The sequence below is a fragment of the Acinonyx jubatus genome, chromosome D2 (assembly GCF_027475565.1).
Source record: "Acinonyx jubatus isolate Ajub_Pintada_27869175 chromosome D2, VMU_Ajub_asm_v1.0, whole genome shotgun sequence".
Lineage (NCBI taxonomy): Eukaryota > Metazoa > Chordata > Mammalia > Carnivora > Felidae > Acinonyx > Acinonyx jubatus.
Window position 1 is genome coordinate 30,417,142 of NC_069393.1, and position 14,175 is coordinate 30,431,316.

Consider the following 14,175-nt stretch of genomic DNA (forward strand, 5'->3'; position numbering starts at 1 on the left):
AGTACAGGTCCACCCAAACCTCAAAGGGCTTCATTTGTAGGGAGTTTCAAAGAGAGTCAGGAGGCCGTGCCAGCAAATCTGAGCCCCTCTGACAGCCGCCCCGCATAGCCAAATCCTGCTAATTCTGGGAGGCAGGGATCTTGCCACCCACCCCCGAGGGCCCGAGTTCTATAAGGCCTGTGTCCCAGGCGCCCGAAACAAAGACCACTTCATTCGACGGTGCAACCGGAGACTCGGGGGCTTACCGGACGCCAAGGCCAGGAAGCCTCGGCCACCACCTTGTTGGAACCACCGCCTTCTTCCCTCGAACTGAGCGACAGGCGAGAGAGAGCCCTCCGCCTTTCAAATGGGTTCTGTTGAAATTACAGTTTTCAAACCGACGGCTCTGGGTCAATCATGGCCCGCACACACGTTCTCTTTGGCTTGGGCCATGTTTGGCCCTGTAGGTTTATTTTTATTTTTATTGCTTCTTTATTTTTGAAGGAGACAGAGAGAGAGAGAGAGACAGAGCACGAGCGGGGGGAGGAGCAGAGAGAGAGGGAGACACAGAACCCGAAGCAGGCTCCAGGCTCCGAGCTGTTGGCGCAGAGCCCGATGCGGGGCTCGAACTCACGGACCGCGAGATCATGACCTGAGCCGAAGTCGGACGCTCATCCGACTGAGCCACGCGGGCGCCCCTGGGTTTATTTTTACAAAGGGAGATGCATTGCCAACAATCAAAGAAGTGAAGTTGGGGTTTCTGGTTGCTTTCAGAAACTGGAGGACCTGCCAGCCCCGGACTCACGTTCCTGCACAGGGATGCTTGGCGGGCACACAGCCTCCGGCCCCCTCTAGATAAAGCATTTGCTCTTCAGCTCCACCTGGTCCTCGCCATTTCCTGATGCCTCCCGGCCGGGACCTGAGTGTCTGTTGCCTCTGATCACTGAGCTTGTGCTGCTGTTTCTTGAATTAAGAGTTATGAGGGACGCAAACTCTTTGGGGTCCCCCCCCATTTCCAGCCAAAGTGGAAACCTGCCCCAGGGCGAGCTGCCTGTCCTAGAGGATTGCTGATGTGGAAGTTGGTCTCCAGGACCACGTTCGGGCCCCATCCTCCCCTCTGCCACAACCGTCACCGTCGTGGTCAACGTCACGTCATGTTTCTTAGTCCTCTGTCAGGCTGTGCAGGCATGAGGCAGGTCCAGACGGCCCTTGATTTGCCGGAGGGGCAAAGCTTGGTGCGTAAAGACGACAGACCAAGGAGAGCAGCTGGGGCGGGCAGGGTCAGACCCGACTCGATGAAGGACTCGGCCGCCAGCAAGGGCTGCGAAAGGAAGCCGTGCAATGATACCAGGTAGCCTGGGAGGAAGAGTCTCCTAGCCAGCTCCTGGCCTAAGCGGTGGCCTGGCGCCGGCTCATTTCCAGGGCTCGAGAAAATCAGGAGGCTAAGGCAGTTTGGACAGCAGTCTCAGGGCCGGCCTGTGAATTCAGCCACTTCACTGGGGGACAGCGCGGGGGTGGGGGGGGGGGGACGTAAGCCTCAGTTTTCCATCTAATGGGTATATGAGCATCGGTCCTGGCTCCCTCTGTGAGAACCCCTTCAGGCCAGGCCCACGTGTCCTCTCGAGGCTGGCTCTTCTCACCACACCGGCCCACTCCGGTTTCCGGGAAGCTCCCCCAGAAGACCGTGGGGGGCATACTCCAGGCAGGTGGCCCCCTTCAGGTGAGGCAAGCACTTGGCATGGTAGGAGAATCTCAGGTGACCGTGGGACAGGCCACACCTCACCTCGTGCAAGCCAGACCGTGGGTTCTGGTCACAGGTGCCGAGGAGGTCATCGTCCCAGCCGTGGTCTTGGTCCCAGACCTGCACCCTCAGGGGCCCCCCCGTGGACAGGATCACGTCCCCGAAGTCCAGCCGCGTCATCCACTTGGGGTTGTTATCGTTCCACACTGTGCTCACTCTCAGCTCCTGGCCTCCAAAGAAGACCTTCAGGTAGGCGTCCGTCCTAGTGAAAGAGTCTCCCCACAGGCCTGACGCCTGGAAGTTCATGACCTCCAAGTGGGCCAGGCCCCTCTGCCGGGGACAGCAGTCCTGGTTGGTGACCGCTGAGCCATGGCAGACACACTGGCATGGGTTGTGGGGGCTCTTCTTCTGCCCCAGGGGGCAAGGCCTGCTACAGTCCTTCCAGCGGGCCCTGTCCATCACGTACTTGCTCACGGCCTGTCGCAGGGCCTCCCGCCGCGGGTCCTGGCTCTCCAGGAGCACATGCAGAGGCTCCAGGGTATAGTCCACCAGGCTGGGTCTGTCCAGCAGCGAGGCCACCCAGGCTGAGAACTGCTCGGGCCCGGCCTGGTCTCCAAACAGCAGGTCACTTACGGAGGTGTGGTGGCCACCAACTATTTCAGAAAAGCGCTCCCGATAGGCCTGGTGGAAGGAGGTGGTTATCTTGTGGTGCTTCTTCTTCTCCTCACAGGCCTTAAATTCCGATGAAGAGTCGGCACGGCCACTTATGCTGACCTGGGCCTCGACGGCCAGGCAGTCCTCCACCTCTTTGGCCCCGAGCCCGTCCAGGGCCAGCTCACAGGTGCGCAGGGCGGTGAGGGCCGAGATCCGGCCGCCCAGCTCCATGGACCGGATGAAGTGGGTGCCGTAATTGGAGATGAGCCGGAGGTAGTCGGCCTCGGTGGAGGTGTTGAAGTCAGGGGGCAGGTCTCTGACGACCCTCTGGAAATTGGGGTGGAGTGGGGGGGAGTGTACCAGGTGAGAGCTAAAGGGAGAGAGAAACATCAGATGGCCAGCGGTGGTTAGTTTCCCCCTCGGCCATCCCTCAAGGTTGCCCAAGGTCACGTGGAACTAATAGAGAGCTGGAACCCAGGCGGCCTGGCTCCAAGCCCGAGCTCCGAACCAGTGAGCTGGCGGCGAAGCCCATCCTGTCTGTTGTCCCTTGGTAACCTAGGTATGCTGTATAGTTATTTCTGCGTGTCCTTTCCAAAATAAGGTTTTCTTCTTTCCTTCCTATTTTCTGGTTATAAAAGTGACGATGCTGCACCGATGATGACCCTCTAGCTTTGGAAACTAGTCCTGTGGCCTTTGTCCATCTGTCCCCTGGATTGGGTGCCTGACTACTCTGGCCACACGGGAAGATGGCACCCTGTCTCACTGTGAGAGGAATCAGGGTGGTTGGCTCGGGGCCTCCACGGAGACCATGCATTTCTGGGGTGTGGGACCTACATCCCTGAGGGCTGGGGCTGTGACCGCTGTTGTTTGGTGCCGTGGCCCGAATTCCCAGCACAGAGCCCGACACGTGACAGCCACAAATTGTGGCTGAACGTGCGAATGAGGCCCAGCGGTGGGAAGTCTCCTGCCAGGTCTCCTGCCCACAGGACAGAGGGGACTCAGTAGATCTGAATGGCACCGTGTTGGACGTCTTAGCATGGCCTTGCTTGCTTCTTCTCCGCCTGTTCTCTCCCGGGGCTCTTCCTGTTCAGGGTCACCGGGGAGGAGGCCCGAGGGCACCGTACCAGCCAGTGTGCAGGTTCCTCCTGCTGGAAGCAGCCTCCGAGTTCCCCCCGCCACCATTCCAGGGCTCCCAGACCACTCTGAGTTTCCCACACCTTTTCCCAAGCCCCTTCTCACCCCCCCCCCCCAGCCCCCACCCCCCGCGGCTCTCACCTGTAGAAGCGACATTCCACCAAGTCAGTGCTGAAGCTGTACTGGTCGTGGAAGGTCTTCTGGGCCGCGAAGTTGGCCATGTGGGAGTGCGAGCCAGCCACGGTCACATGCATGTTGGCGCTGGGTTTGGGAGACACGTCCAGCCCCACCCGCCAGTCGTTGCGGATGTTGCTGGCTGCTTCCCTGGCCACGGCCTCGGTGGAACTGGCCTTGGCCCTGACCACTTGGCGCTGGCAGCCTGAGCCCTGGGCGCGCCAGTCAGTCAGTGCCAGAGGGAGGCGCTGAAGGGCGCCCCGCTTCAGGACGTTGTGGCAGAGAGTGCAGGTGCCGTCGGGCCGCAGGAAGCTCTCTGTGTCCACCGGGAAGGAGCCCGAGCGCCTGAGACTGGTCACGTCCACGCCCTCCCCAGCCAGCATTGAGCCGGGCACAAACGGACGGTTGCGGCGGCACTCGGAGCGGGCGGCCGTGTGGCAGGGGGCTGGGGCGGGGCGGGGCAGCAGCAGGAGGAGGAGGCCTGGGAGGAGCACACAGGCACCCATGGAGCTTCGGAGACGGGGGCGTCTGGGCTTCAGGAAGCTGTGGGCAGAGGTACGGAGGGTGAACTGTCAGGCTGTATGGGATGGAGAGGGAACGCGCTATCTCCGAAGTGACTGAGTGTCCGAGCCGCGATGACCTTTGCAGACCTGGCCCATCCCCCACGTGTACGGATGGGCCCAGGATGGGAAGTGACGCGCCCGAGGTCACACAGCCAGGAGGAGCCCCTTGCTAGGGTTTCATTATTTAAGGCCTAACGGGGGATCCAGATTGATGGCTTTGTCCCCAGGACCACAGATGCTGCTTGTGGGGACGGGGCTCTGCACGCAGAGGAGGGGACAGAGAGTAGATATAGCAAACTTGGGGAGGGACCTGGGACCCTAAAGAAGCCCGGATTCTGGAGAAGTGTCACGTGGGCCCCAGAACAAGCATGCTTTTCCCGCCCCACCTCTCCCACTCTCTGTCTGTCTGTCTCTCTCCCACGAGGCCCTTAATGGGATTGGATAAGAAAAAACGCACTGCCCTTATTCTTCCCACCTTCCCTTTGCGGTCCACTCTCCAGCCTCATGGGACAGCCGCAGCCTGAATTCGGATGTGCCTATGCCCTCGCATCCCGTGTGGGGAGGCCCGGCAAGTCCCCTCTCCAGATCGCCTGGCGTCCACACCTCCTTTGGCATCGCCTTGCCCTGTGGCACTCAGGCAGTGTATGTGAGCTACCTATGTGTTGCCTCCTATCAGACAACCATAAGCTAGAAGCTTCTTCCCTGTTTTGAGGTGGCTCGGGAGCCTCACGTGGGCCTGTTTGTAATCCGGGGTCTCCAGGCCCTACCCCTATCCAAACTGGACGCCTCAGAAGCCTCTCCCTTCTAGCACCTGCCAGGGACCCCAGCTCCTCTGAAACATGGGGACTCACCCACAGGAGTCACTGGGGTGGTGGGGTTCCGGCCCCAGAGAGATAAATGGGAGAAGGGCAATCTTTCAAAGGCCCTCGGGCCATCCCACTTAGGAGGCCCGTATGGTTTGTAACCTTAATCCATGGAGCTCCGTCTCCATCCTGGTCCTCCTCGTATTCTCTCCCAGGGAGCCTCTTTCCAGCTTTCTGAGTGGCTCTCCCCGACAGCATTGGACGGGGCCTTACGGACGATGCCTTGTAACCTCTCCGTTCCCTATATGAGGAAACTGAGGCCCAGAGTGGGCATGAGGATGCTCGGCGAGTCAGTGACAGAGCATAGTCTCGCGGGTCCCGGCACTTCCTGCTCCATCAGGCTCCTCCCCAGACAGAGTGGCCTCACCCCCGCGCCTCTCCATCCCCATCCGGGGGCTCCCAGCCTCCCTGCCACCCACCTTCCTCCCTACCTGGAGTCCTGTGTTGAGACGCTCCCCCACAGACACTATCTCCCCGACGAGAGGCTCCTGAAATGGTGGTGTCAGCCCCCGGGGAGGCTCACCACACAGCTCATCACCCAAGCCACCGTTCACATCACTTCTGCTTCCTGCCCCGCCCCTCCAGCTGTGGTCACGGGTCCCCTCTGCTCTCCCCTCCCGCCAGCACCCACCTTGTGCTCATCTCCTCATCCGGCCTTTCTGACAACCCTCAGGAAATGAAGCCGCGACGGCCAGTGTCTCATCCAACAAGTGGAGTTGCCGGGGGCGTGGGGGGCCTGGGCAAACAGGTGAGGCTTGGTGTGGCGCTAACACAAGGACTTTGAGCTTCAGCTCTGGGTTGCTGAGCAGGCCGGCAGGGCCCATTCCCCTGCTTCTGATCTACGGCATCACATAAGACACGTAAGGGGCGGTACAAGGTAGGAGCTCACCGCCGAGGCTTAGGAGCCCACGGCCTGGGCCTGGGCCAGCTCAGTTATGCTCTCGCTGTGTGGCCTGGCAAGCTACTTTGGCCTCTCTGTGCCTCAGCTAGAAAGGGAGATCCTTGTAATGCAGACCCTACGGGTTGTGAACAACAGGGGGTTACTATGGGTGAAGTTCTTAGAACCGTGCCTGGCCCTGAGCAAGGGTGACCATTCCCTCCTCCCCAAACAGGGGGGTGCGAAATAAACCCCCTGGCCCACTTCCTAGCCACACCTGCATTCCAGCCCGGCCCGGGCTCTGAACCCCAAACACTACTCCAGGAGACGGTTTCCTGTTCCCCCCTTTTGTGAGGCAAACTGGTGGCCACACCGGTCCCCAGCCCCTCCCCAGCCTTGGCCTGAGGTCGCAGCCACAGGGTGGGGGGTGGGCCGAGGGGGAGGGAGATGTGGGTGGGGCCAGAGGCTTGGGGTCTTCTTCATCCTTTGTCCTACCTGAGGTCAGGGTGAGGTGAGGTTTCCATGGGTCGAGTGACTCACAGGGCAATTTCTGGGGGCCAAAATCACACTGGTCTGAGGTGAAGACAGCTGGGTAAGTGGGGGACTGTTCTCAAGAGTTCATCTTCCAACCGTGTACGTGACAGGAACAGATAGCCGCAGGCCCCAGACCACGTGTGACACCGTGGGGTTCATCCCTTGAGTTTGTTGTACCCCCCCCACCCCCCCCCACCCCCCCCCCCCCGCCGAATGCCTTGCTTTTACGGGAACAGGGGCTCACGCTGCCTTCTCGGAACTCGGCCCCGTCTCCTCCCCTCCGTGCCCCCCTCCAGAAACGGCGGCCTCCTGACCCCCTTCTCTCTGCGCCTTGTTTCAGAACAAGGGCATAAACAGGAGCCAGGTAGTTGTTTGCATGACAGCATGAAGACATATATTACGATCTTTGGAACTTTTGAGAGACTGTTATCCGGTAAGTGCTATTGTGAATTAATATTTCTGGAGTGGTATTCAGAGAAATGTACGCCATTTTTATAAATGTAAAAGGAATCATGATTAAAATAGATTGACCCTTCTCAAAATCAGATATTCAGAGCGAAATTAAATTTAAACACGGGGGGACAAGGCCCTCCATGTTGAATAATACCGATACTGTCGCAGGAATAAAATTATGCGTCAGCCTTTAAGGAACGGATCGGGACACGATCCATCGGGAAGATAAAAAAATGAAAAAGTATTTAGAATCTAGTCTGGTTCAAAACATATCTGTCGAACGCCCCCATATTATTGCTGCTGTCTCTTCACATAAAAATAACGTGCAAATAACTTCAAAAAAAAAAGGGGGGGGGGTCAGGCTGCTGAGGCTGTGAGTTTAGTCCTGTAGGAAGAGACAGGTGAGGTAGAGGGAACAGATTCTAGTCTCAGCTTCGCAAGAAACTTGCCGCGTGACTCTTGCTGGTAGTTTTAACCCCTTTCCAGGTTAGTTTGCTCATCTACAAAATCAATGGGAGGACTCTGGGATTTCTAAGAATCCTTAGATTCTTGATGACGCGATGTGCATTTAGCACCTTTCGAGTGGCGTGTGAAGTCGCTACTCTCCACGAGAGCCTGGTGGGGTCGGTCCATCAAAGAGCAAGGATGTCGTGGTGGTCTACTGTGACCGTTTGGGCCCCTGTGACGGACGGCAGTTCTCTCCAGATGACGCTTAGAATAAAAAGGGACTAAACACACTTTTGCGTCTGATGCCTGTCTTTTTTTTCTTTCAACGTGTTTTTTTTTATTTATTTATTTATTTATTTTTGGGACAGAGAGAGACAGAGCATGAACGGGGGAGGGGCAGAGAGAGAGGGAGACACAGAATCGGAAACAGGCTCCGGGCTCCGAGCCGTCAGCCCAGAGCCCGACGCGGGGCTCGAACTCGCGGACCGCGAGATCGTGACCTGGCTGAAGTCGGACGCTTAACCGACTGCGCCACCCAGGCGCCCCTGATGCCTAAGTCTTAATAAGAGCACAGTTTGTTCAATTGCCAGACTCCATCTATACGGTTTATGTTAAAAAATGTAATTCATGGGGCACCCGGCTGGCGCAGTCCGTTGAGCGTCCAGCTCTTGATTTCGGCTCAGGTCATGATCCCAGACCCATGGGATTGAGCCCCCCTGTTGGGCTCCATGCTGAGTGTGGAGCCTGCTTAGGATTCTCTCTCTCCCTCTCTCTCTGTCTCTGCCCCTCTCCCCACTTGCACACTCTCTTCTTCTTAAATAAAAAATAAATAAATACACTTAAAAAAAAATAAATAAATGAAGTGTTCCAAACCGCAACATCCACAGAGACAGAAAGTAGACTCGTGAGTGAGGAAATGAACAGAGACCACTAATGGGCACAGGGTTTCCTTTTTGGAGTGATGAAAATTGATCATGGCGGTGGGTGCACAACTCTGAATATGCTCAAAACCACTGAATTGTACACTTCATTTATTCTTTTTGGCAGTTTATTTATTTATTTTGAGAGAGACAGAGGCAGCGCAAGTAGGGGAAGGGCAGAGAGAGAGGGAGAGAGAGAGAATCCCAAGCAGGCTTCACGCTGTCAGCTCAGAGCCCGACGCGGGGCTTGAACTCACAAAACCGTGAGATCTCGACCTAAGCCGAAACCAAGAGTCGGATGCTCAACTGACTGAGCCACCCAGGTGCCCCTGACCTGTACACTTTAAATGCTTGAGTTGTATGTGAATAATACATATGTATGTATATGTATATCTATATATTATTTGAATTGGGCTATTTGTCTTTTTGTTGTTGATTTCTAATAGTTCTTTATATATTTTGGATTGAGACCCTTTTCAGATATATGATTTGCAAACATTTTCTATTCACTCCCTTCAGAGTGTCCTTGGAAGCACAAATCTTTCTAACTTTAACGAAGTCCAACATTTCTGTTTGTCCTTTTGTTGCTTATATTTTCAATGTCATACCTAAGACGTCTTTGCCTAACCCAAGGTCATGGAGATACACTCCTATACTGTCTCCTAAGAGTCTTACAGTTTTAACTCTTACATTTAGGTCTATGATCCACTTAGAATTTATTTTTGTGTTTGGAAAACGGTCCGACTTCATTCTTTTGTGTGTTGGTGTGATTTGGGGGTACATTTTCCTAGGGCTACAAAATATTTACCTTTGACAGAAAAGCTCCATGGATAGTCTACACAGAATGCACGAGGAAGCTCCTGACCCTGACTGCGTCCACTTACATAAACTCTACCTCCTCCATGCTCTACGCATATGAACCATAATCAGAGAGGTCCTTCGACAACACCAGTGTTTATACTGTAATTATTGTGCCTATTTTAAAGATACCAGATGCAGTCCCAGTGGCATTCTGTTCCTCCTGTGATTATTCTCGGTTTCCTCTTCTTCCTGGGTTCTTCTTCCTCACCAGCCTGATGTGTTGCTATGGTTATGTGGTTTTCCCCTCAGCCTCACGAAACGACCGGAGGGGTCTTTCCTCTGCTTCCATTCTGTGGAAGAGTCTCCAGAGATCGGCACCCAATTTTTGTACTTGGGCAGATTTTTAATACCGAGTCCGTATCTTCAGCAGTTATAGCTCTGTTTGAGTTTTCTGGCTTTTTTTTTTTTTTTTTTTGGTATCAGTTTTGGCAAGTTACATGTTTCTAGGAAAATGTCCCATCTGTCTGAAATTTCACCATTGTGGCCATGACATTATAGTTGTCTCTCACACTCCTAGAAAAAATGTCTTTCTGAATCAGTAGTCATGCCCCCTATTTGATCACAATTTTTTTTTATCATTGTTTCTCTCTCTCTGTTTTTAGATGAGTCTGGCTAAAAGTTTTTCTATTTTTTATTAATTTTTTCAAAGAACTTGCCCTTGGCTTCATTGATCCTCTCTATTGTATCATTATTTCCCATTTGATCAGTTTCATTCTTACCTTTTCATTTCCCTCCTTTTCCCAGTATTCTTTGGGCTCTTTCTATAGGAGGAGAAAACTATAATTAGTTTTCTTTTACTAACTTCTTGAACTGAATCCTTAGCTTAATTTTCTTTTCTTTTCTTTTTTAATGTAAACACTTAAGGCTCTACATTTCCCCCAAAATCTTTTCTACTGCCTCTCGATAGTTTTGGTGGGAAGTATTTTCATTATTGCCTGGTTTCTTAATATTTTCCAAATTTTCTTATGATTTTTCTTTACCTTGTAAGTTATTTAAAAGTATGCTCTCTACATTTTCAAGAAAATGGTTTTTTTTTTTTTAATGCTTATTTATTTTTGAGAGAGAAAGCACAAGCAGGGGAGGAGCAGAGAGAGGGAGACACAGAATCTGAAGTAGGCTCCAGGCTCTGAGCTGTCAGCACAGAGCCCGATGCGGGGCTCGAACTCACAGACCATGAGATCATGACCTGAGCCAAAGTCGGATGCTCGACTGACTGAGCCACCCAGGCGCCCCAAGAAAATGGGGTTTTAAGTACTATCACTTGATTAGTGATTTCTGATACAGTTGCACTGTAGCAGGACATGTCTGTCTGTATGACAGCCATTCTTTGATGTGGGCTGAGATTTTCTCCGCGGTTTAATAACTGTTTTTCGTAAATGTTCCTGCATGCTTGAGAAAAATACCTGTTTGCTGAGTTTTTGACGCAGGGTACTATGTTCAAATCTATGATCTTTTCATATATTAATTACTGGGAGAATCAGGTTAAAATATCCCATTGTGAAGACAGATTGTTCAAGAAAGACCTGTAGATTTCACCCTGCAGCGAGAGTTCCATCAACTTTGGCTTTCTATGTTTTGAGGCTATTTTATTAAACAAGCTTAGTATCGCTTTGTTTTCCTGGTGAATTAAACCCTTTAAACTTTTTAAATCCCAAATTATGCTTTTCCCTGGGATATCAGTTTTGTCTGATGTTAACAGAGCTATCCCAACTTTTTTTTTTTTTTTAGCATAATTATTTTTAGTTTTGGTAAAATACACATAACGTGAAATTTACCATCTTAACAATTTTTAAGTATGCCAACCTTCTTTTGATTAGTACTCATATGCATATCTCCTATCTTACTCTTAAATTCCTTTTGTTTTCGTGTTTTAGCTGGGTCTCTGTTAAATGTAATTAGTTGGCTTTTGTGATGTCATCCAGTCTGAGTAACTGGCAGTGTAATTCTGCATTAAGTCCATTTATAATTACTGTTCCATGAGTTTGTTTCTATCACCATTATGTTTGTTCGCTGTCCTGCCTTTCCATGCTCTCTCCCCTCTTTTCCTGCCTTCTTTGAGACTGACTGAACTTTTAAACAGCTACATTCTTTTCTCTCTAGTGGTTTACTCTTAGAGCCTTTCTGATTCTCTCGTGGTTGCCCCTAAAAAATGCTAACACGCATTCCTAGCAAGGTCTTAAGTTTCCTGTTTTTCTTTCCAGGGATTTCAGGATCTTAGAACGCTGTTAACTAGGGGCACCTGGGTGGCTCAGGCAGCGAAGCATCCGACTTTGGCTCTGGTCGTGATCTCATGGCTCATAAGTTCGAGCGCCAAGTCAGGCTCTGTGCTGACAGCTCAGAGCCTGGAGCCTGCTTCAGATGCTGTGTCTCCCCTCTCTCCTTGCCCCTCCCCTGCTTGCACTCTGTTTCTCTCTCTCTCTTTCAGAAATAAACACCCCCCCCCCCAAAAGAAGAATGCTATTTACTAAAATCACCTTTTCTCATTCTCAGGGTTATTTTTGTCTGGTATTTTTGCTCAGTGTTACTTTTCCTGCACCGGCTGAGTCGTGGGTACTCTTACTTGCGTGATACAGTCAACATTTGTTTACATTTACTCACATGCTGATCAATTTCTTTGCCTGTTATTTGCTCAGCTCCGAATTTCCCTTGAAGATAAGTTTCTTTTTCTTAAAGTAAACCCACGAGAAGCACCTTCGGTGGCTGTCTCTGGCAGCCCATGCTCTCAGTTTCCGTGTGCCTGAAACATCTCTATTCTGCTCTTTGTTTTGAATCATAATTTTAGCAAGTTGGCACTTCGAAGGCCCCGCTGGTTGACACCTCTCAACGCTTTGACATCACTTCGCTGTTCCTGGCTTTCATTGTTGCTGTTGTGTAACTGTTATTCCTGTATAGAGAATTTATTTTAGAGGGGGGGGCTGGCGGAGGAGGAACTGGGTCAAAGATATTTTCGTTTTTGATTTTCTGAAGTTTTACCACAAAGTCTGTATCTCGATAGGAATTTCTTTCTAATTGAAGCTGCCTGGGATTTGTTCTTCTTGAATCTGAGGGTTCACATCTGTCGTTGAAAAATCTCACTGCTGCCCCATTCCAGCCTACCTCCACAGCTACAACCTTTTTTCCTCTTCCTATTTCTTTCTTGGTTTCTTTGGTGTCTTCTCAGAGTTTTCTTCCCAACACAAATATAAATAAATGCTAGTATGAATGTCTTATTTTCTTCCTTCCTCACATCAAAGGAAGCACATTACACATCTTGCTTTGTGCCATTATTTTGTTTTAAAATAGTATACTTTGGAGATCTTTCCTTATTTGCATTAGAGAGCTTCCTCATTCTTTTATTTATTTTTAATTTAATTAAATTTAATTAAAAATTTTTTTGAGCATTTATTTATTTTTGGGAGAGAGGGAGAGAGAGAGAGAGAGTGGGGGGAGGGGCAGAGAGAGAGGCAGAGAGACCGAGAATCCCAAGCAGGCTCCACACTGTCAGCACAGAGCCCGACATGGGACTTGAACCCATGAACCCTAGAATCGTGATTTGAGCCAAAACTAAGAGCCAGACACTCAACCGACTGAGCCACCCAGGCACCCTTAATTTTATTTTTTTAAGCTTATTTCTTTTTTAGCAATGTCTTCACCCAATGTGGGTCTCAAACTCACGACCCCAAGATCAAGAGTTGCATGCTCTTCTGACCGAGTGCCAGGTGCCCCTCCTCATTCTTTTATTTTTTAAAATGGTTGCACAATATTTCATTATATAGATGAAACATAATTTGTTTGACCAGCCTCCCGTTGAGAGACATTTGAGTTACTTATAGTCTTTTGCTCTTACAAACAATGTTGCAATTGAATAACCCATTCATTTGCTGGATCAGAACATAATGTGTATTTAATTTTGTTATCTGGAAGAGTGTCTATATATATATGTTCACACACACGGACATTGTCCATAGGGTTGGCACCAGTATTCACTCTATCAGCAACGCATGAGTGGCTTGATTTTCTCTCAGTCTTACCTTCAGAGCGTGTGGTCTTCCAGATTTTTCTTCCATTAATTTTTACTTTCAGTGATGTATTCTTTTTAATGTTTTATTTATTTTTTGAGAGAGAGAGAAACAGAACACGAGCAGGGGAGGGGCAGAGAAAGAGGGAGACACACAGAGAGAGGGAGACAGGCTCCAGGCTCTGAGCTGTCAGCACAGAGCCTGACGCGGGGCTCGAGCTCACAAACCGTGAGATGGTGACCTGAACCGAAGTGGGCCGCTTAACTGACTGAGCCACCCAGGTGCCCCATCAGTGATTTACTTTTTCTTTCTAAGATCTCTGTTTCATTCTGTTCCAAATTTGTGATTAGGTTTTCATTCTGTTCCACATTCTGTGATTATGTTCTTTAAAAAGTTTCTTTCTTTTATAATTCATTTAAAAAACATTTTGTAAATCTTTTTGATGTTTATTTATTTTTTGAGAGACAGAGCACAAGTGGGAAAGGGGCAGCGAGAGAGGGAGACACACAGAGAGAGGGAGACAGGCTCCAGGCTCTGAGTTGTCAGCACAGAGCCCGACATGGGACTCGAACCCACAAACCACGAGATCGTGACCTCAGCCGAAGTCGGACACTTAACCGACTGAGCCACCCAGGCACTCCTTTATTCTTGAAAAACTTTTAAAACATGCAAGCATACTTATTTGACCTTTTACATCTAGGCATGCCAATACACAAAGACTTTGGTGCATCCATTTCTTTATCTTGTTACGTCAGTGGAATCTCCCTTCTTGGTGACTTGTATTCCTGGGTATGCACTTTAGACCGTGATCATGCTTGGCTGCAACTTTTCTGTGGGAATCCTGCCTGGGTGAAGAATAGTGTCTCGAAGCAGGCTTGCACTTGCTTTTGTGAGGCACCTGTCAGTGTACTACCCTTCTATTTATGTTTATTTGTTGACTTGGCATATTTCCCCCTACCAGTGGTATAAATTTGAAC

At 50.7% G+C, this 14,175-nt stretch overlaps 1 protein-coding gene across 1 annotated transcript; it reads right to left on the bottom strand.

Moving 5' to 3' along the window:
- Positions 1-423: 423 nt before the first annotated feature.
- PRF1 (perforin 1) lies at positions 424-5,683 on the bottom strand. The gene is made up of 3 exons (XM_027062188.2): positions 5,540-5,683; positions 3,650-4,225; positions 424-2,744 (listed from the first exon to the last, which is right to left on the bottom strand). The coding sequence occupies exons 2-3, from the start codon at positions 4,186-4,188 to the stop codon at positions 1,616-1,618; spliced, it is 1,668 nt and encodes a 555-aa protein (XP_026917989.1). The 5' UTR covers positions 4,189-4,225; positions 5,540-5,683; the 3' UTR covers positions 424-1,615.
- Positions 5,684-14,175: the final 8,492 nt, after the last annotated feature.

Bases quoted from the DNA above. Each gene is read 5' to 3' on its own strand.
- PRF1 (XM_027062188.2), bottom strand. From the start codon at position 4,188: ATGGGTGCCTGTGTGCTCCTCCCAGGCCTCCTCCTCCTGCTGCTGCCC. The intron at 2,745-3,649 runs GTGAGAGCCGCG...CTCTCCCTTTAG, and splicing joins GTGGAATGTCGCTTCTACAG to CTCTCACCTGGTACACTCCC.